We start from the raw sequence: 23,224 nt of genomic DNA, 5'->3' as shown, positions 1-23,224 counted from the left end.
ACTTTGGGACAGCAGAAAGTAAAAATCTACTAGAATGTAGAAAAGGGTGAGTTTGACTACCTTGGATGGTACAGTAATTTCTTCTAGAGGTTAACTACCTGGGACTAGCTTACGGATGGTTTTGTCAGAGTTCCTATCTGCCTACTGGGAGTATAAAGAGTTAATGGTGTCCTTAGAAATCCTGACATTGTGTCACCTGGGGCGGTGGAGTTGTTTTCCCTCTATTCCTGCCATAAGTAAAAAGAGTAAAAGGTATTAAAATTTGTCTAGGTATTTCTTGTGGTTTAGATTTCTAGTGTAGTGACTATATTTAACTTCTAAAATTAAAAGCCTGGTCTTTTCAGTTCCTATTTCTATTGACAGTCCTTGTTCATTTCAATAAATATACAGATGGAAATCTATTTTCAGAAGTGCTCAGCATTGGCTTATATTCTGTGGAAGTCAGCAGTAAATTTCATAGTGATTTCTACTTGGGAGTAGAACTGTGTCAACTTCGAATAGTTTTGAAAGACACAACTTAAGCATCACCTTGACTAGATGCTACTCAGGAATAATCCTGAAGAAATCGAGTCAAAACATTTAATTAAATATGTTTTCTTTTCAGTCCACTTTTTCACCTCATTATGGGTCGTTTGTCTGTACAGGCAGAGGCATAACAGAGAATAAGTCAAGTACTTGCTACAGATACTGCTGTTTAATTCTAGCTGCTGTTATAATGGGATATGTAGCTGTGGTGGTTTGAGGGGGTCCCAGGTTCCCTTAGGAAGATCACAGAGACAAGTCCATCCCAGGGGATGAACTTGGGCATTCCCAGATATTGTCATTTTGTTATTCAATCCCATAATCCTGCTAACACTTTCTAAGAGAGCAGCAAAGTTATCTCTCTTTTCTCCCTTCCTTTTGGATCTCCAGTGGGATTCTTATCTAGGTAACTATGTAGAAGTAAACCTGCCTGTGGCCTTCAAGGCTGCAGCCACAGCGACTTTCCAGCTGCACAATCAGGCCTGCTCGGGCCTAAATGGGAGACAAAGGTGGGGGGAGAAAAGGAGCGCTGGGGTTTTGGTGGTTTAGCCTGGTTGGGAGGAAGTTTGGGGGGGAAATTCTCCTGTATCTGTATTAGGTGTTAAGGTTCATGTAAGCCGTATCTTCTCCTGCACATCTTTACACTGTATTCCTCTCCAATTTGGCAAGAGCGTTGTTATTTTACTGCCTTCTTTTAAACATAAAAGAATCTTAAGTCTGTCACACTCCTAAAACAAAAACTGCTACCGTAGTTCATAAAGTTTACCTGCAGTGTGTTGCAAAGAGATGAGCTATTTTCATCCTTGCTGTTACACAGAATTCCCATTTTCTTATTTTTGAATGCAGGCATTGGCAGGAGTTTTAGACAATATATACCTGAGCTTGAGCAGTATGTCATTAACATCTACCTAAAGACAGTGTAAAGATGAGGTAGTTCTGCAGGAACAGAAAAAAAATACATCCTTAAGCATGGTGATTCCCATTTAAACTTTGCATATTTATATTCATAGATATGTACATGGACATAAGTATTTTCATAGAGTCAATCAGGTTGGAAGAGACCTCCAAGATCATCCAGTCCAAAATATCCCCCAGCCTTATCTAGTCAGCTAGACCATGGCACTAAGTGCCTCATCCAGGCTTTTCTTGAACACCTCCACCACCTCCCTGGGCAGCCCATTCCAATGCCAATCACTCTCTCTGGGAAGAACTTCCTCCTAACATCCAGCCTATACCTCCCACAGCACAGCTTGAGACTGTGTCCCCTTGTTCTGTTGCTGGTTGCCTGGGAGAAGAGACCAACCCCCACCTGGCTACAGTCTCCTTTTAGGTAGTTGTAGACAGCAATGAGGCCCCCCCTGAGCCTTCTCTTCTCCAGGCTAAACAACCCCCAGCTCCCTCAGCCTCTCCTCATAGGGTTTGTGTTCCAGGGCCCTCACCAGCTTTGTTGCCCTTCTCTGAGCATGTTCTAGTATCTCAACATCTCTCTTGAATTTTGGGGCCCAGAACTGGACACAGGACTCAAGGTGTGGCCTGACCAGTGCTGAGTACAGGGGAAGAATAACCCGCCTTGTCCTACTAGCCACACTATTGCTGATACAGGCCAGGATGCCATTTTGGTACTTTAAGCACAGATTCAGGGTGTTTCCTGAAGAATGAGGCTGTGGGTCGATGATCATTTAAGACTACATATGCTGAGATGACTGCAGAAACAAATCTCACATAAAATACATGAGTGTTTCAGCCAGACTGGTTCCAAGTGTATCCATTATCTTCATAATGGTGCTGGAGTAAGATAGGTAGGGAAAGCCTGGCAGAAGGCAGGGGCATAGGTCATCTTCACACAGGTTAGTCTAAATGGCTGTAGAATTGCACCATAATATCCTCAGTATTTCTTGACATGAACTGTAGACTGCAGAATTGCTCCCTTCAAATTCTGTCTAGTATCTGCTAGTTAATAGAAAGGCTTTTGTTCATCATGATGAGACCTAGATCAGCCTGTAAGCATGTAAGAACAATAAATCTCCTGTTTGCTTAAGAATTGTTCTTAAGTGATTGGTGATGGTTCAGTCAGTTTTAAATGTCACAAGTGCTGCTGCGATGCTAATGTGTTGCTGCCACCAGCCTACATGATGAATGGGGGTCAGGGCCGTTTCTCTCACCAAAACGTATTGCTAGATCAATAACTACCTTAGTGGATATATAGCTCTAAAATGCACACAGGGAGCACGTTATATGTATATTTACATAAGTGTGTATGATATATATATTTAATATAGTTCTGTATCTGTACATCTGTAGATGTAATGTTTAAAGGCCAGGAGGAGGGGGAGGGAGTAGTTGCTTTCACAGTGTGACAGTAGGAGCTGTACTACGTTTGGTGTAAAAGCCATAAGAAGCCAAATGAACAATTTAGATATTGGATCCACTAATGCTGGATTTATCTGCTTAATTTTCTGTGATTTTTTTTTTTTCCCATTTGAGACTTTAGAAGCTGAACATCAGTACCTATATCTGTTTATTATTTCCAGTATATTCAAGTTTATAGCCATGCTTTAGCAGATATACTGTATGGCCAGAAATATTTGTGCTTTATCTTTTGAGATGCTGCTAATTCTAGTAGAACTTTTAATTCAGTTTTCTCTGCCATAAGACTTCTCTATCTGAGAGCTGAATTTGTATGAGGTTCCCTGAATGTACTGTATTGGAATTCAGAGCAAATGAGAGATATGTTTGCCACCTCAGCTATGCTGTACAACCCTCTGCCACTTGTTCTTTTTTTTTAATGTGGGTTTGGTTTTGGGTTTGGTTTATTTTTTTTTATTTGAAACAACTGAAGCTCCATTTGGGGCAATGAATATTTAACTAGAATATGTCAGGTGAGGTATTTACAATAACCTCAGTGAATTCAGAGTAATTTATCATGTTTTCAAACAAAACAAAACACCAACATCCAAACCTCAAACAAATTGCTTTTGAAAACAGAATTCAGTGAGTTTTAACTGGGTATTAGCTTTTACAATCTGATCTGATTCACTCCATGATTATGCAGTGTGGTAGCTCACAATAAACCCAACTGAGAGTTAATTCCTGGGGAGGTCCTTCTTTTATGTACAAAGATAGGCTTTCACACACAGGTGTCAGAATTTGTTCTTTCTATGGCACTGTGCTAGTATTTTGAAAGACAAACACACAAAACCCAGATGGTTCTTCAGATGTCTAACATGACACGGATCCTATTTAACTCCACGTAATTCTTTGCTAATAGAAAAGCAGCCACATCACTTTTGGTGCTTCCCTATTAGCTCATTCAATAAAGAAAGAAAAAAAGGGCAGATGATAACATCAGTGTGGTTGGTTTGATGGATATTTTGGCATTCTCACCTTTGCCAGCAGGTGCCTGCAAAAACACACTGTGTAAGCTGCGCAGGTGCTGGGTGCCTGGGACCCAGCCCCAGCATGAAGACAGGAAAGGGGCAGCCTTGCAGCCCACTGACTCTGCTGACTGGAAAGCAGAAGGCACAGTGTGTGCAAGCCCCCTGCAACCAGTGTGAGCAGGTTGTGATGCCAGATCTGTGTGTTAACAACTATGAGAGGAGCCTTGCTCTAGCTTACTGGAATGCACAGTGTAATTTAATAGCCTTTTTTTTTTTTTAATGAAACCAACCTGTGAGCATCTTTCACACATCCTGATATGGAGGAAAACTGTTGCCTACTCTCTTGGTCTCAATATGTTATTGTGTCTCTGCCGTAAGTCAGGGAAAGATATGTCCCTCATTTTGTGTGTAAAGGAATAAGGCAGATGTATGGCAAATGAGCTTGAACAAATATTTTTAAATCCTCTCGCTGAGAGAAATTGCAGGGTGATTACAAAACACAGAGGATGTAAGGATGGCATTATTCTTGTATACAGAACAGTCTGTGCTTCTTCATTGCAGTCCCCCTCCTTTTTCAACACAAAACCATCCATTACAAAGCTCCTGCAGTCACTGATTTATGTGCTTGTGATCAAACTTTTCCTGCTTCTAATACTGTGAGCATTTTATAAAAGACGGTTGTGATTCCCAGATGGACTGAGGGTGTCAGCTCCTGTGCTGTTGTGCTTTATTTAAGCTCATGGCTTCTCATCAGTGATTTCAGTCTTACTATGAGACTCTGCAGAAATTAATCTATTGGAAGAGTTCATTTATATTTCGATGATCACCTAATCTACATATCTGCACTGTGCTTTGTGATAACAGCCTGTGATACCAAAATCCTGATTGTTACCCTACAGTCAGTTTTTGAGGCCACACGAGATGATACTGATCATTGTCCCAGAACAATATCAACTGTCTCACCAAGCAATCTGTTACAAAATATCTGATGTATTTTCTCATGTGCATATTAGCCTAGACACATTATTTTGAGCACCAGCTAACATATGAGAAAGTTTCTGAAGACACTGAGTCAGCCTGCCTGGCAAATATGAATTACAGCTGTGGGGAGGTTCCACAATAGGGCTCAGCAAAGGATGCAGTTTTTGAAGCTTCCTGCTCTTCCTCCTTCTTATGTTTTATTCTGCAAAATAAATTTACTTCTGAATGATAACCACAGGAGGCATTAGCAATGTCTGTAGCATGTAGAAATATGAGAAACCAAAAAGAAGTATTTTTAATTAAAAATTAGTATATTTCTTTTATTTTTGTGTCTACCACTTGGCACAAACAGCAGATCTTGAGATAAAAACTACCAGTTCTTGGCAATAAGAGTAAAGAATGATTTGGCTTTACTTTCCAGTTTCTTCTTTAATAACAACTTCACACATATAGGCACTGCAGAGTCTACTGCATGACACACTTTCACAGTCTCCTAATATGAATTTACAAACAGCAAACTGAGAGAGTTACATATACACACTTTAGCCTCTGCCTCCCACTCCTCCCACCACAAATGCTGCTGCAGCATGGTACTGGAAGTGCAAATGTACCAGCATTGTGGAGGGTGATGACAACTGTCAGAATGGAAACCCCCATTGCTTACAGAAAGAGCATCTGGGGCTACAGTAATGTCACTGGTGTTTATAGCTCCCATTTCTATCTTTGTAGCTGGACCCACAGCCTTTCAGATAATGCTTTTAGTCTTTCAAATGGCCATATAGAGAGCAAAGAGACAAAAACTTGTGGCATCTACACACCCAACTGAAATTATTGCACCCGTGTCAACACAGCCCGCTCTAACAAGCTCACTCCTCCACCAGTACAAGTGGGAGTGGGAAGGACCCCAGAGGCAGAGATGCTAGGTGAGAGAAGGACAATTTACTATTCCGTTGCAGGAATATAAGATTACACAAAAGCAAACAGAAAGACACCAGCATATGCAGCAGCACAGGACAGACAAAACAGAAAGAAAAGAAACAGTCATGTCTAGAAGCAGGTCTCCTGTGTTTTCCTCCTCTGTAACGTGAAGCTTTACAGGCTATGGAAAATACTTCAGGTACCATAATCCCTGGCCAACCGCTTCCTGTCGTGCAGTAAGCATGGTGTTAGCATGCTGCAGAACACACAATCCATCCTTTATGACCCGGGATGTTGTCACCAATGAGCTGACACATGACAGTGGTGCACTTGGCCACATGGTTGGTGTACACACAACTCATCTGGGTCTGTTGGCTGAGGATTGTCATTCATGTCATTATAGAGCATTTCTAGCACCTTTCTCGATGGTGATACCCTGTCACATCTTCCTTGAAGGGGTACCTGTCCTTTACACCTGTAGAAGGTGTCTCCAGAGGCTGAGGATTTGTATCTTTTTTTCCAGTAACTGTCAGTGCTCCTTTCTACAGACAGGATTTCAAACTGGTTGGACTCCCAGTCTCCTAATTCCAAGCTGCAGGCTTCACTATACCAGCATCAGAGCAGCCAGGTGATAATAGGCTCACCTGGGTGGCAACCAAAGTCTTTTCCTATGTCCCATAGCTCATCCAGGGATAAAGATTGACTGATTATGTCTGGCTTTCCCTCTTGTTCCCATGATAGTGCTGGATCATACTCACCCTTTGCCTTAGGAGCTCATTTCCCTTGTGTACTTTTTTTCTGTTCGGGGGTGACTGATTCTGTCACATACTGTTCTCTGGTGCATCTCCATGCCTGTTGGTCTGTTTGCAGGCCCAAAGACCTCCTCTTCCTTTGTATGCTGAACAGCACTGAGAAAGGCTTGATATGCATGGGCCAGGCCCCACCACATCACAGTGATTTGTGTCTCATGAATTTCCAGGCTGACAACATCCTTTTTCCAAATATTTTACCAGCTTGTCAGGATTTTGCACTTGCTCAGGGGTGAAATTCCAAAACAGCAAACATGACCACCATCCTAGGCACTTGCCCATACTCTCACTCATGCCCTGACACTCATAATCATCCAGCATCAGGGCAGCTCTCCAAAGGGCATTCTTGGGAAAGATTTGTATTACTATGGTCAAGACCAGGCACACATCTAACAGACACGACAACAGAAGCAGCCTGGTGTTGGTGTCCTAGGGATATTCAAAACCCTCAAAAGGTGAACAAGTGCCCTTCTGTTCTATTCATCAGCCACAAGAGACTACTGATAAACTATAACATTGCATACAAAACACGTGCTTAACCAAAGAGCTGGTGAAATAATCCAATCATAACATGCTAAGAATGTCACTAAATAGCACAGTAGCACAGTACCACCATACTGAACCACTGAAAAACCCACAAAACTGGAAGTAAAGGGATGCAGCCCTGCTCAGAAGCCTGGGGAAAAGAGCACAAAAATCTTGTACCAGGAAACTTGTCACCTGCCATAACCATCTCATCTGGTGGCCTTCATAACATGCAAAAGGTACATCATAACTTTCCAGCACAGGATGTGCTGGTTTGAGGCTAATTGGAATATTTTGATGAGACTAATTAGATCATTGGTTCTAAAAAGAAAATAATAATGAAGTCATATATTTTAATAGACAGAGAGAAATTAGATCATTGGTTCTAAAAAGAAAATAATGAAGTCTATCCTTCATTGGTTTGCTGAGAGGGATAAAAAGCCAAAATGTCAACAATTTGTCCCACTCTGGTCTGTGACATTGCTCCTATTCGCTTCTCCTTCTCTCTGCTCTAATCTCTCCATTAACAAATAACAACGTAAGCTTTGCTGGTTGTTTTTGTTTGCCTGTCTGGGAAAGCAGAGAGAGAAAGAGGGGGTAGCTTTGGGCCCCTTCTGGGCAGTTTCCTTTGTTTGGATTTCTCATTTGTATATAATTGTAAATATTTGTGAATATATTGTGTACATATGCTTGTAAATTTTGCTGTGCTGTAAATATAGCTTCATCTTACTTCCAAGACATCTGAGCTAGTCTGGTAAATTTCAATTGTGTGTGTGTGTGTGAAGTTCCTAACCCAGCACACAGAGGTACTAACAGCCAACTGTCGTTTGCATAGTTGCACTGGAGTTCCTGTGGAGTTAGATGTTCTCCAGGGTTTGCTTTAATCATTCAGAAATGCTGATTGTTCTCTCGGTAACACCAAATATGACTTGACTGAAAAGAAACTGGCATGTTGTACTGTAGGGTGGTGCCTTTTGTTTCTTGGGAGAAGCATACTAGTATTGAGTTGTTTGCTTATGGGATGATGCAGAAAAATAACACCAGAAAGACAGCACTTGCAATACTTTACTAGTAAATGGAACCATGAGGCCAAAAATAGTCTAGGTAAAGATTGAGTGCACGCAGTGGAAAAGAAACAAAAGGAATAAACAATACACAACGATTCTGCTAGGAATATTTGCATTATGTAGTAATTGAGTAAACAAAATCAGGAACACAGAATCAAATGAAGAAGCAGCTGTCCTGAAGACCTCCTCTTTGCTGACACCATCAGCAAGCAGAATCAGTTTCTGTCAATGAAGGGAGAAGCTGCAACAGCACTGTGTTTGTTTGGTGTGGTGTGATATCCATGTGTGTTCCCATCTGAATCACGGGAGCAATTACTGTTGTTCGCGTCTCCATTTCATTTCCTTGGCTGAACACTCCTGGGATTTTGGACTCTGATTTCATTATTCGCTTGGCTCTGCCACTTGTACCTGCTTCAGTAGATATGATCAACTCTTAATACTCCTGTGCTATGCAGAACAAATCATTTGCATTTGAGTGGGTCGCTATGGCTACTGGCTACCTAACTGTGTTCTGCATCTGTAAAAGCCAAAACCTGAAGGTGCCTTGCACAATTTAGACAAGGATCAACTGTTCACTATTTGAAATCATATCCATACCCGTTGTTGTTGCTAACAGAACGTACTTGTGTAGGGTTGATTAGGTACAATCTCTTTTCCTATTTTGGATTAATATTTAGAAAGCCTCTTTCTCAGAGCTGCAGGCTGACTCCAAATGAAGGGGGAAAAAAAAGTCTCTAGAGGATACTTTGCACGATGGCATGCAGATTAATTATACCTTCAGTGATTCAAGGTGTAGCATAAAACATAAAGGTTTCCCATTAAAATTAATGCTGAGCTATTTGAAAATACTAATTCCTGCAGGAATTGTCTGAAATAAATCTGGTAATTTACACTGTAATAGTTTAAAGAGTACAGAAAAACTCCTTAACTGGGACAAACACAAGAAGGTGCCAGCTTGGTAGGATCCAAGTCTTTAACTTGCAGAGCTTCATTTCAGAAATACTAACCCTAGTGCTTTGTTCTGCTCCCTACGTGAATCACAAAGGCAGAGAAACAGCATTGTCCCTGGTAAAGAAAAATGGTGTGCATTGAAGTGAAATGACTCCAGAAGGAGACAGTGAGTCAGCATCAAAGTCTGGACCAAAACTCAAGTTTGCCAACTTGGAGCCCTCTCTTCAGAGCTGAGAACAAACGGAGAAATCTTCTTTGTCAAAGCACTGGCTGTAGCATTGTAAGAAAATAATCTGTCAGAGGAATTACCCTTAATGCAAATAGTACAGCTGACAATTGGACTAATAACGCTATTTGTGTTGATGTGAATGAAATAAGCCTCCATGATCAGAAATTCAGTGAGCATCAGTAAACTGCATATATTCTATAAAACCATTTGTACGTATCTGGAGATATTTGGCAATGGTGGCACAGTGTCCTTGTCACAAGGCTGCCTGTTCAGACATGTACAAATCCTCCCGTCACAATTCTCTACTAAGGGATCCACGGGAACACCAGGGGGAAGTGTATTGCTTAAAAGCAACTGAAGAATGTTCCAAGCGTTGCAATACCGCTTTTGCTTCCGCCAGCAAACATCTTCAATGAGCTACTGTTTTAGAAGTCAGGCTGATGAAATAAAAAAATTCCCTCTCTTCACCAAAAAACAAACTCTTCCAGTTCAAAATACACATTGGACCTGGCAATGTGCTTCTTTGGTAAGTATGGCAGCAAAATATAGGTGGAGTGAAATACTCATTCACTTATTTACCACGGAAATTAAATAGGTTATGAAGCAGGCTGTGTTGTATTATTGCCTATTGAAGAGTAACATCAGCATTTGTGGATAAGGTCCACTTGCTTCCTGAATGTTCAATGACAAACTGTATGGCCAAACAATGTTTTCCTCTGTGTAATATAGTGACATTAAAAGGCTGTAAAAATAATATTAGACATCATTTACGCACAGGCAGAGCACAGAAGTGGCCAAAAAAAATGAAATTGACATGCATACTGGGTCATCGCTTTCAAAGTTATATAAAGAGTGAATAGCAAAGTTTAGTCATTAAAAGGAGAATGCCATCTGAATATAGTTCAGGATTACTTGCTGAGAACATTTTATTACACTTGAGTGTAAGCTCTATCATTTTGTGATCCAGCCCATTCTGCTTTCTTCTTTAGGAAGATGGTTTCTATTGTTCACCTTGTTGTAAGGTAGTAGTTGGCTTCTTAGTACTCCAGCTATGACAGCTTCCAAGATCCGACAAGACTGAATTTTTGTATTAAGACAAAAAGTAGAGAAAGCAAGGGGGGGAAATGTATATTTGGCTTTCTATACAGATCTTTTAAGAAGACAAGAGTCAAAAAAATAGACACAAACTCTGTCTTTTTTTCTGATCAGCAGGTGATCACCAAATTTTGTAGACCTTATAGTCAGCTTTCAAGGGCCTTTAAGTGTGACATTTCAGTGTGGGTAATTTAGTGAAATCTTAGCAAACATTGTTACTGATTTTGGGGTATTGTCACTGTCATTTAGAACTTTGACTTTCCCCCACGCTTTCCTTCCCTGCTCTTCTCTAAGGTGTGCAATCCCATGGGTCCGCCCCACTCCTAAACTTGAGCAACAGGGACCTCCAGCTTGCCCATATGCCTGCCATGAGGAAGGAAAGAGGCTTGGCTTGTCCAGAAAAGCAGTAGCTGAAACACTGATTTTAGCAGTAGGAAGAAGTTATTACAAAGAACTACCAAGCCAACTTATAATAAAAGGATTACACAAATCTATTTTGGTCTTCCATCCATCTCAGCTGGATGAGAACTGCTTCCTTCTGATTGCCTCCATTGTTTCTGGAAAGAATTGTTTTTGAATGACCTCCATCAGCTTTAGCAGGATGTTGCTTATTTGCAACCATGGCACTGCCTTTTCAAAGCCTGCATTTGGAAGCCAAGCAGTTTAAAACATTTGCAGAGCAATCCCATCCCTAACCCCTCAAAGCCATGTGAATATTATCCTAATAGATGACAGTATTAAAATATTATGTCTAAGCCTGACATTGCTGCTGTTTAATTCATTTTAAATTGCAGATTTTTGGATGTCATGGATGTGCATTTCTTAAACACACCTACTAATTACACCTGCTGGATATACTTTGCATCTGTATGTTTGGGAGTGAGGGAGGAGCCTTATCTGTTATCTGCCTGTCAAGAGGTCTCTCAGATCCAGTGTAACTCAAGCAATGTCCCCAAACCTTCATGCAGCTCTAGTTGTTTTCACTTGCATGAGATATTTGCATGAGAACGGTCTCCTGACAGCTGGGGCCTGGTTGTGGGAGTGAAATGCTGTGGACCTCAGGTCTTTCATTGCATGTTACAGCCTGCCTGACACAGCGGTCTAGGTTGCTGTCACCTGGTAAGCATCCTTCCACATCCAGACATAGTTTTGATTGAGTCTCTGGTGTTCGAGAGAAGTCTGGATGAGGCATTTAGTGACATGGTCTAAATGACTGGATAGGGCTGGGTGCTAGGTTGGACTGGATGATCTTGGAGGTCTCTTCCAACCCGGTTGATTCTATGATTTCAGTGTTGACTTCAATAGAAGATGAGTGCGAGAGCTGCAGTGAGGACAATGCAGTGCAAGCGTATCTACCGAGCCATACACTGGGGACGTGTCCACCACCTGCCCCTTACATGGCCTGGCGGCGAGACCCCATGATGTGGTAGCTGCCACCTTGCGAGCCTTGATGTGAGCAGAGGCGCTGGGAAGGAAACCACAGGTCAGAGGCAAATGGGTTGGGCTGTGTGATGCCAAATTTTGGCTACAATAGCACCTGTTTCAGTGTAAAACTCTTCTAATACTCTTTTTTAGCACTCCCTACAGATGTACTATACCAGTTCCTACAACACTGTTGAGAAGGTGAGAACGTAAGTATGCCTTGGCTTCCTGATTACAAGGTATTTGAAAAAGCCCCGCATTTTTTTTCTTCCTTGTTCAACTACCGTAAGCCTCAGCTCCACTGACGCTCCTGCATGCCTTCTTTATTAGTAGCACGTGTTCGAATTTCACCTTGATCTGGCCTCAGGCCACAGCTGTGCTCCTGAGAAGCCGCCACAGCTGTGCTCCTGAGGAGCCGCCCCGCTGTTCGGGGCTAACCTCGCGGTGGCTAGGCCCCGCGAAGGGGTCCGAGCAGAGCGGGCGAAGCATGGCCGCTGTAACCGCGGCAGGCGGCGAGCCGCGCCAGGCTACCCGCCGGCTCTGCACCGCCCCGGCGCCGCCGCTAGGGGTCTCCGTGGGGTGGAGAGGGCCGGGCCGGGCCGCACCGCCCGCTCGGGGGCGGGCCGGGCCATCAGCTGACCGGCCCCGCCGCGGTGCTCGGCTGGTGCCGCCGCAGCTCAGTTGCTCTCCCCGGCAGCGGCACAGCCTCGCGGATTTACAGCCGGACCCCGCCGCGTCTCGTCGGCCTCCCTCCTTCCCTTCCTCCCTCCCCCCACTCCCGGCCGCTGCGATGCTGCCGCACTTAGCGCTCCTGCTGCTGGTCTCCGGTGTGGCTCGAGCTCTCGAGGTAAGCGGGGCAGGGGGCGGCCGGGTAGGGGCTTCCCTGCCGTCCTCCTACGCTTCCCTGAGGCTTTGTCTGCCCGCAGCCGCCCCTGCGGCATGCGCTTGATCGCGGCAGAGCGGACGGGACTCGCCGGCGTCCCTCAGGCAGCCAGGTGGCTGGAAGCTACTTTCCTGGCTGCCGTCGCCCTTCTGCCTCTTGAACAATAGGGTTGCTCCCGCTGAGTGGGGCGGTGAGTCGTGGCGGGGTGGCGGTGAGTCGTGAGCGGACTGGGAGCCGCTGACGCCGGCGCCCCCCACCACGCGTGTTCGCAGCGGGCCTCGGATAGGTAGGGCCGTCCGTGCCGCCGGAGAGGGATCTCTGCTCATCCGACTGCTGCTGCTGGGGCGCTGCCCCGTCTACTTCGGCCGACGCCCGCGGTGCCGTCTGGCGCGGGGGGCGGTGGCGGGGGTCCGCGGGGAGGAGCGGCAGAGTCGCCAACCGGGCGGGGAGGGGGAGGTCCGTAGAGTGCCGGCTTCGCCGCGGGCGTTTCTTTGCCACGGGTGGGGGAAGGGAAACTTTACGAGCCGGGCAGCGGAGTGCTTGGGGGTATCCCCCCGCGGGGTGGGGACTGGAGGCGCAGAGTTGGGCTGTGAGCACCGCTGCTCTCTGTGGCGGCGTTGCCGAGTGGAGAGCCGGGCAGCGCCTCCCGCATCGCGCATATACACGCAGGTGTGCGGGGCGGCAGTGGGGAGCTCCCGCGGGCTGACGCAGCAGACATGTGGGGGCGGGCAGGCGGCGGCTGCGGGGCTGCGGGCCGGGGGCGGTGGCTGGGGCCGTTCCCGTGCGGTGTCCGCCCCCCCCCCCCCCCCCGCGCGGGTGGGTCGGTGCAGAGCGGCGCGGAGGCGCGAGAAGATGGCGCCTCTGCAGTGCAGCAGAGAGGCGCCGCCGCCGTGCGCTCTGCGGCCGCCGGCAGTCCGCGCCCCGCCGCGGCACCCTCTGCTTTGCCCTCCGCTACCCGGGGGCGGCTCTGCCCGCCCCCAACCTGGAGGCACCGTCCGCTGAGACCACTCTGGGTGGGGCTGGGGGTGGGAGGGGTTCTCTGTACACTCCGGTTCCGCCCGGCGGTGCGAGTGCTCCGCGGCTCCTGACGGGGTCGGGAGGAGCCAGGAAGAGCCCAGAAAGGCTGCACAAGCGCGGACCTCAAAGGAGGAAAAAAAGGCGTGGGAGAGGAGATTTGTCTTATGATCTGCTTTGGCCCCTGGTTGTCAGATCTCAGCCTTGAGACCTCCAGTTCTCCAGCCCCTAGCTTTTGCCAAGGAAGGGATCAGAGGATGTGCGGCGGCGAAGTGAATACCAACAGCCTAAAAGCAGAGCGTGAGGCTTGGCATTCCCCCTTGGGCAAAGGAATGCATACCTGCGGCTCAGGTGCCCTTCTCAGTACCAGGCGGATGAGAGGAGACTTGGTCTCCATCTCCACCCCCGAGACTGCCAGCCACAGGCTCTGTCCTCTAGGCGTGATCATGCCAATATTGAGCAGGTTATATGAAGTCGAGCAGTTGTAAAGATGCTCAGAGTTTTAAGCTTCCAGTTACAAAACTCATTTGAGTTTTCTCAGCTTGATGCAAGGATTTGTTATCTAAATGCAGTGAAAGAAAAATCTCTGCCTTGGGTGCATAGCTGAAGTAAAAAGTAAAATACTTTATATTTGAGACTGCTTCAGGATATGGTAATTTCTGCTGGATCCCTGTAGTTTTGAGCTTACAGATAGAGTATGTAGGCAATGCCACTGCAAAGATAATTACAAGAAACAGGGCACGGATTTTGCACCAAAACTGTTCAAGGCAGAGACCTCTGCAGTGGTGTCTACCTCAGTTATACCCGGATTTTTTCAGCAACATCCTTTGCCTTAAAACGTTTTCTTTAAATGGGCACAGATGTTTCTGCAGAAGCATCTGATCTTGTCATCTCAATTCCATATGAGCATTTGGGGCTTTGCATTTATCAATTTTATAAAATGTTTGATAGAGGAGTAGGGTTTAATACCTGATTATCTTCTGATCAGGCATTTTCCAGTCTTGATACCTATGGATGTTTTGAACAAGTGATAGGGTTTTTATAATGCTAAAATATTTCATCATAGGAATTGCATGCATGCATTTACCTCGCTTGAACTGTCTTTGTATGCTGAACTGTGAAATGTTGATGTTCTAATTAGATTCTCTTTAATATCTTCTCTGAAATGAAACATCTTTCCAGCCATTTTAACAAATATTATTTTGGAAATCAGCAAAGACCTTGTAGTATACTTTTACATAGAACGGTATGAGGAAGAGGGAAGTGCAGGAGCAAAGCAAATTCTTCCTATATTACTCATGGAGAATTCCATTTTTAAATTACAGGTAGATTAATGCTTATACAGCTTTAAAGGAAATATTCTTAGTGATGCTCTGGTGATGTTGTGGTTTCTTAGCATGTTGCCTCTGCCACTCGTGATTCATACTGTGGTTAGGAGATTCATGGACCAAAAGCTCCCACAATTTGTGAAACAGTCTTATTCTTCAGTAGCTATTTCCCCGTTTAATCTCTTTCCATTATGTGTTCATTTCAGTATACATGTAACAGAAAGTAACTATCCCTGTGATATGCATGAGTGATTCTGGTTTATAAATCAAGATTTCTCCCAGTTAGCACACTGAGATTATCAGAATTTTAGCCATGCCTATTGTTCTCACTGCTCTAGTTCCATGTTTAGAAATGAGACTTTAACAGCTGAACGAAATCAAGTTAAGACATTGCTATCATGCAAGCTGCTCCTTAAAAGATGAGTTGACAAAAAGCATGTTTCCTGACATATTTTTTTAAAGTGGGTAGCACAGTGCTATGTAGCTTTTTTGTTATTTATTTATTTACATAGTAGAAGGCCCCAAAATTTTGTTTCTTCATTGTTTAGTTTTCAAGCAGACCTTTAGAATTGACTTTGCAGTGTGGGAAGGGCACTTTCATTACAGACTTCCTCTTCCCATCAATTGCATTTTTGAATTGTCTTGGCAAAGGCTTTGCATTTGTTGAAGGGTCCTCTTTGAATTTCCTCTTTAAAATGCTGTAGTGTTGGAGTGGTGGTGTGGTTAAGTGGGCCAGGCCAGATGCTGTGGGTTCTGGTGTGCTATCAGAGTCCTTGGCAGCCAGGTGGACAAATTAGAGAAGAGTGAAAAAGAAGCTTCTCCCTTGTTCCCTTATTTCTTTTGTTTGATTAATGAGAAACAGACAATTTTGAGACTGCCTTTTCAAATACCTTTTCTGGCAGAGTGAAGGATGATCATCTGCTGTCAATTCCCTCACGTTTACATGTATGTTTTGTGAAGTACAAGTTTTTAATAGTTCACAGTTTCTCTCCCTGCCTCCACCTGTTTGTGTGCCAGGTGCACACGATCTTAGTTTTAATCAATGTTGAATTGTATGGTGAACCCACAAGAAGTGCCAGGTGCACACAATCTTAATCAGTTTTGATCAATATTGTATGGTGAACCCACAAGAAGTGCCAGGTGCACACAATCTTAATCAGTTTTAGTCAATATTGTATGGTGAACCCACAAGAAGTGACAGGTGCACACAACCTTAATCAGTTTTAATTAATATTGACTTGTATGGTGAACCCACAAGAAGCATAGATCATCTTTGGTGGCTTTTCATGACTTTCTCTTTGCATGTGTGTAATAAACTGTAAAGGATAATAAACAATTTGCTTTATAGGCTGTATAAAGAGAAGGTATGAGAGCTTAATTGGCAGTCCTTCTCCAATAGAACAATTAGCAAAATGGCATAAGATTATAGTAACTTCTTGATGAATTGGTAGCTGTTTTTCTGATCAGTATGCATTTTTTTGGGTGACTCACTAAAATAATTAACACAGATTGTTGGGTGTGGAGACTTGATCAAGAAATTAGGAGATTAGATCACAGGGTGCACCAGGAGGTCTCTGGTCTGACTCCCTGCTCTGGGGTCAGGCTGGGTTGCTCAGGGCTTTTTGCCATTGGATCTTGAAAATGAAGCTCCATTGTCAGAGCTTGTGCAACCTCAGTCGTCAGCCTGCTACATCCACAGTTTAGTCGATTCAGTTCTGCATTGAAGCATGTCTCAAAACTGTTATTTGTTTATTTTTAAGACAGTGTCTCCAGGCTTAATTTACATCTTTAATGCTGGATATTCTGAATGAGTGTCATTTTGACATTTGTCACATCTTCCAAAAATGCATGCAGTAACCAGGAGCTGAACAAATGGAGTTTACATTTAATAAAGATTAATATCTCTTGAATGTCCATGTATTTGTATACACATTGCATTAAAGTCGTATGATGTGTCAATACTGTGTATGCAAATATGTATTTAAATATCCAAAGATACTGAAGATTTCATGTATGACATTAAAATTGCCACATGCCTGCATTTTTGTATATGCATTGTATCAGTGCATAGGCTTAATTAAACCAGCAGTCCCTTATGTACTTCTGTATCCAGACAACGAAGAGATGGAGTTCTAGGCTGCTACAGATAAAAATTAAAATTGGTTTTATATATGGTAATAGATTCAGTGATGTTAGGTGAGCTGTCTGTGTGGTTTTAACACAGAAGTCTAGAGCTGTGTGTTACTGGATTTAAATGGGGGGATTTTGAAAAAAAATCCTGTGATATAAGAAGATTAAAAGTAAAGCAAATTGAAAAAAATACTGAGCAACATTCTGTAAGCTTGGTGGACTGTTACAGCATATTCCTGTGACGAGAGTTTGCTGAATTCAGTTACCCTGAGCTCTGGTTTTCCCAGCTTGATCTGGAATCTGTCCTTCATCCCTGTGGCTCTGCTTCAGAAACGCCTACATTTGAGGATTTTAAAAACACATTTTTCTGTACTTTTTGGTGATGCCAAACCAGTAGAGAATATCAGCCAGCAATGACTGGTGTGTGGTTTTGAGTCTTCAGTCCTAGAGAAGTGACTTTTCTGTCCTTGACTGTAGTTTGATATTGGCTGTCAAACCTGGGTTGTTTTTTGTGTGTGTTTAAAAAAAAAAAAATTAAAAAAAACCAAACCCCATCAATCTCATTTTGATTAAAAAACCTCTAGAGACCTACTTGATGGTTGAAGCTTGCGGTGCTCTGCTGTAGATTCTGGAAGCTCTGGAGATGAACCCGCTTACCAAAAAATATTCATCTATCCTTATGAGAATTGAGTCATAGAAAGGAAGAGAAACAAAATAAATGGGGATAATGGCTCTGTTCAAAGGGGACCAATTTGAATGACAACCAGTCAGTGCGTGGATATGTATGCATGAGTGTTCAGCAAAAAAACCCAACCAACCAAAAAATCCCAATGAAAAAGCAAACCAAAGGAAAAAAACCAAAGAAAACCCAAACAACCCTCACACCTCAACTCCTTGCCATATGGAGTATATAGGATTGTTTCGATATTGCACTCTGTGGCAGAACAAATACTTAACAATGATTCAAGTAATTTCAAAACAAAATTCAAGAAGATGAAAATGTGTGTAAGGGACAGTACACTCCACAGCATTTAACTAATGCCAGCATCTTGTACTGGTTTGCAAAACTTCCTTTCCACATGACAAGAATAGATTGTTTTGTGAACTTAAAGATATTTTAATGAGTGATGCTTTTTAGGAAGGAGTAAGACCTTAATCCAGCTGCTGCTGTTAAGAACACCACTAATCTACATTTCCAAGTTTCTTGCCTGTATTGATTAATAGGAGAGAGCATCTAGATATGAGTATTGCTGGTTTCTTTACTGTGACTCCCCATGTAACAACTTTTTAGGAGCTGTTGTTACTTGTTCAGCTGAGAAGCAAGACTTCTGGCTTGACATGTTTTCTGGATGGTCCTCCTGGAAGTAGGAAAATTCGATTGTCTCTTGAGGACTTAAAGGGGTAGTTAGTGATTTACAAGGCTTTCTGAAAGAGGCAAGCGATCTGGTCAGCTGATGGCATTTCATGGACTGGGACAGTGAACTTCAGAGGAGTATGTGAACCCAGTGGGCTTTGTGGTTTTGTAATCTGACTGCTTTTTTCAGACAGTAGTTAAACACTGCCATTTGGCTGGCAACTGACCAAGCTCAGGAGCTGGCTTCTGAAAGCTGCTCTTCCTGCTTCCACCAGTGGCCCACCTCTCAGCCTTTTCGATGCTTTTTGACCCACATGCAGGCTGGTTTTATGGTCTCATGCTGTGTTGAAAGAAACAGACTGTGCCATTTGGTGAGTGTCATCATCTGGTCAATACTTCAGAGACTTGAGTCACAAGATGGCCACAAGTGGTTGAATTGGGCCCAGCTGAAAGAGCAGGCAGCTTCTTTAGGGAAGGAGCACCAACCTGTGAAACCACATGTGCTGAAGTTTATGTAATAGCATTTAATTGAGGTGTCCTTTTGCATTTTGTTGTTGTCCTGCAGTAGGGTATAAGTAATCATTTCACACCTGCCCTGTCTTTCATTCCTGATTGTTCTAAGTTAGTGTCAAGCCACTACAAAAGGCAGAAATCTCCAAGGAGCTGCTGTTCAGGGATGGATAACTCCATTCAGTTCCCACTGACCCATTTTGAGCTAATCCAGATAGGAATTCTCTGTTCATCCTTTTCAGGTCTTTTCTGTCCCTAGAGCAGAGCTTATCTATTCAACCACATCAGATAACATATGACAGGAATGGGGCAAAACTGGTTGTACCTGATAGTAAAAGCATTTTAAGATTGCTTCTTTTCAGAGCAGGCTGCCCCCGGTGTGGTCTGGTATGGCAGTCTGTAAGATTTGCATGATTTCTGTTTGGAATTGCAATTAGTAAAACAAAGAGTATCTCTAATAGGAGTTCAAGATGGGGGCAGGGGCCAGAGTGAGGAAAAAACATTATTGTCATGGAACTGTATTAATACTGGACCTTGAGGTTTTTAAAACCAAGAAACAGTTTATACATAGAGAGACCAAATTGAGATGATACTGTTATTTGGTGCTGATAGTTTTGGAATACCCATTTTCCTTTTTTTTTTTTTCTTGTGGTGAAGAGAAGAATTGCCTCCTCATCCACCTCCAAAATTTCATGCTATCCGATTGAAATGCATAGAAAAAAATAGAGATGGGACAGGATTTTGGAGTTATTCCCAGTCTCCTTGTCATGGTATTGCATTGTCTGTGCCTGCAGCAAAGCTTCTCTTACCTTATCAGCACATTTCTTAAAGTAGAGATTGCTCATTCTGAAGCTCTGACCTCATAAAATTTATTTTTCTCTAAATTATGTGCTCTGTAAAGGTTTATTTAGTTTTTTTTACTCCACCTGCTTCTTCAGATACCATGATATGGTTTTGAGATGAGCCGCTGATTTGTTCTTCTTTCTATGCTTAGTTATGTAGATTTATTTGTAGCTAGAGTTTTGGATTTGGAGTATGGAGTACTGAGCCGATACAGTAGTTTCACTGCATTCTGCTTTCTTGTAACTTGAAAAAACTGCAGTTGTTCCATGTGCCTTGCCTGAAAGCATAGGGATTTTTTGGAGGTTGTTATTAAAGATTTTATTCTGTTGTACTCAATTTTTGAAGCTCTTTGTAAATCGTCATGGCCTCTAGGTTTCCTTCTTGGAGAAGAAAAAGCTCTTTTTAATATACATCCCATATAATGTCTGTATATAACACTGAAAAATAGCATCTTGTTTAGAGGAAGGTGAACTGAAAAGAAAACCATTAATGTGACAAAAAGGCCATGGCTTTAAAATGGTATTCTTTGTTCGGGAGATTATTTTAATAAGTGTTTAAATTTAAATATACTAAATGTTGAGTCATCATAGTTTAACTGTTGAGTACTTAACAGTATAGGAATGAGGGCATTTTGTACAGGCGTAGCATAAGTAACTGTTTAGACCTGCAGCACCTGTGAAGCTGTTGGGTTGTTTTGAAGCTTGTTTGATATTGTTCTTCAGCTCAACTGTGTGTTCCTTGTCTGTCTTCCACTCAGTCCTCCTAAGAGAGAAAATCTTTTAAAAACACAAACATTTACGCATATGCTTGTATTCAAGCAAGTGAAGTGCAGTAAAATGGCTTTTAATGACGTGTCTTTCAACCTACTAATTCTATTTGTTTCCTTTTGCCAGTTCTGTTAAGTCTTACAAGGATAACAATGATCTAAATTTGGTTAACAACGAACGTCTTAAAGTGAGAATGTTGAAGCTGCAGCTTGTCGTTCTTTCAGTGTTGTTTAGTTTCTAGACCTTTGCTGCAAGCAGTGAGCAGACGAGAACTTGGTTGTAATGCCAGTGTCCAGAAGAATACAGTTTACCGTTGAGCAGAGCACTTGAACAGGTTGTGGAGTCACCTTCTCTTGAGACTTTGAGAACCCTCCTGAACTTGTTCCTGTGCAGCCTGTTCTAGGTAACCCTGCTTTAGCAGGGGATTTGAGTTTGATGATCCCCAGAGGTCCCTTCCAACCCCCACTATTCTGTGATCGTAAAAATGACAGATTTACATAATTAAAAAAACGAAAAGGTGAAACAAAAAAAAATCCTACCCCAAACCCTAAACTTAGGATGTATTGTTTAAATTTTAAGCAGAAAAGTAAGAAGGGGAGTTGGAAAGCCTAACAAAAAACATTGAAGAACAAATAAGGGACAGGATGCTTGCGATGTTTGAGGGAATTCTGAAAACTTTGACTTCTGTTTAGATTCCTTTCTGCTTTGGCATTGCCTTCTTTTGATTCCCATTGTGATAAATATATAGAATCATATGTTTGATCCGATCAATTCGTGGCAAGAGGTCACAGACAAGGAGGAAGGGGGGGGGGTTTGAATGTAACTGCATTCCTGCTTGCACCACCATCTCAATAAGCTTAAAGATAAGAGTAATTAGATTGACAAAGGAGGGAGGCATGTGGAAGAGATAGTCTTTTGCATATTGAAATGGAAATGCATTCCTCCTGGTGCCACCTTTCCTGTATGAGCAAATAGAAGAACCAGGACTTTGAAGTTCATGAGGAAGACACTTAAGCAAGACCCCTTACTTCATCAAACATTACCAGAGGGACCACCGGATAAAAGGAGGCCTGTGTGGAAGAGACATCTCACATTCCTAAGAACTGATAAAGAAAACCCAACCTTTTCTTAGAACTTAGTAAATATGTAATAGAATAGGGTATAAAAAGAGAAAGATGAAGGCAAAGGGTGTGCGTTGGGGTAGATCAGAGTCTCTCCTCGCACCCAGGCCTGTACATTGCTTGATTCCTGCAACTTTATATTAAAGCCTTAACTTGCATGAACACCAGTTTGTGCCTGTTATTTATGACACCATTGTGGTAATACAAGGTGTGGAGAATTTTTGAGTTCCCCCTGCTAGCCTTAATGCCTAAAAAGCTATTTTCTCCTGGCAGATTTTTTTTCTTCATAATTGTGATCACATCTTTGAGCTGTTGAGGTGAAGTGTTTAACTTTTTACTGCTAGGCTGTCAGGCCTGTTTGAATCCCAGGTTGAAGTGACATCTGTGGTGAAAATAGCACTTGCCTGGTCGAGTCACAGACTTTGATGAATGGCCAAGATAAGAGGGATTGGCAGGAGCGAGGTAGATGCCTGGGATGGGCAGTTCCTGCTGTGTGTTCGGGGAGGGAGTGTTCTGATACTGTTCTGTGTTGGCTGGTGGCTTGCTATGTCTGACAGGTTAATTGAGTCCCTGCTCTGATTTTGGAAAGGGACTTTCCTTTGGGCAGAGGAGCTAACACCTTTCTGACGCATTTACAAGAGAATCCCATGAACAGCTGAACTTGGAGAGAAAATTTAATCGTGATAGACAGCAGAATAACATTAAAATGTTTTACTTTGCAGTTTATGTCTGAAAATGTATTGAAATGAGAATCTGGATTTTTCAAACAGCTTTAGATTAATTTATAGCTACCATACCGGTTCTAGAAGTTCAGAGTGATTGTGTTTGAACCTCACAAAACTTGGGATAATGGGCAAAAATACTGAAAATCAAAACTCAGGCACTGAAAATAGTGGCTAACATACATTGCTTGGCTCATCTGAACTGTCCACTTCCATTGGACAGTGGAGCTGTGCATGCTTGCATAAATGCATATGTAATTGTTTGTAACACATTTCAAGCAAAATCTCTTAACTGATTAGAGGAAGAAAGCTTTAATTAATCTGTCACTTGAAACTCTTGAGTAACAAAAGTCTGCTGTGTGCTCTTTTTTTAACCAGAAAGGCAAAATGTGACCTATACAGGACTGTTGACTTGTGAGACTCAACAGGAGCAGGCAGGAGTCTTGAGTTTTCTGGTTTTGCTGTAAAACCAGTGTTTGAGGTTTTAAGTGTTCGCCTCATTTTAAGGAGAGATGTTGAAGTGTGAAGCTATGGAAAATGGGCCATGGGAAGGGTTAAAGTTGGATGAAGACAGATTGTCCACCTTGTGCCCTGCAGGGATTCCCACTGCCCCTGACTCTTCCTAGGCCTGGACCTCTTGCCCTCTTCCCTCCCTA

The 23,224-nt window shown here is 43.0% G+C and overlaps 1 protein-coding gene across 2 annotated transcripts in view; it reads left to right on the top strand.

The window, feature by feature from the left end:
• Positions 1–12,546: 12,546 nt before the first annotated feature.
• The window catches only part of APP (amyloid beta precursor protein), a 216,158-nt gene continuing 205,480 nt past the window's right edge, over positions 12,547–23,224 (top strand). The window contains exon 1 of one of the 2 annotated variants that reach the window (XM_064152349.1): positions 12,547–12,743. In XM_064152349.1, coding sequence (XP_064008419.1) covers positions 12,687–12,743 — 57 coding nt within the window. In that variant the 5' untranslated portion in view covers positions 12,547–12,686. The remainder of the gene's footprint in view (positions 12,744–23,224) is intronic. The other variant, XM_064152350.1, reaches the window with a different exon arrangement.

This window comes from Pogoniulus pusillus, chromosome 12, assembly GCF_015220805.1.
Source record: "Pogoniulus pusillus isolate bPogPus1 chromosome 12, bPogPus1.pri, whole genome shotgun sequence".
Taxonomy (NCBI): domain Eukaryota; kingdom Metazoa; phylum Chordata; class Aves; order Piciformes; family Lybiidae; genus Pogoniulus; species Pogoniulus pusillus.
Note: the sequence above shows the minus strand (reverse complement) of the source record. Positions and strands in the feature narration are given on the sequence as shown.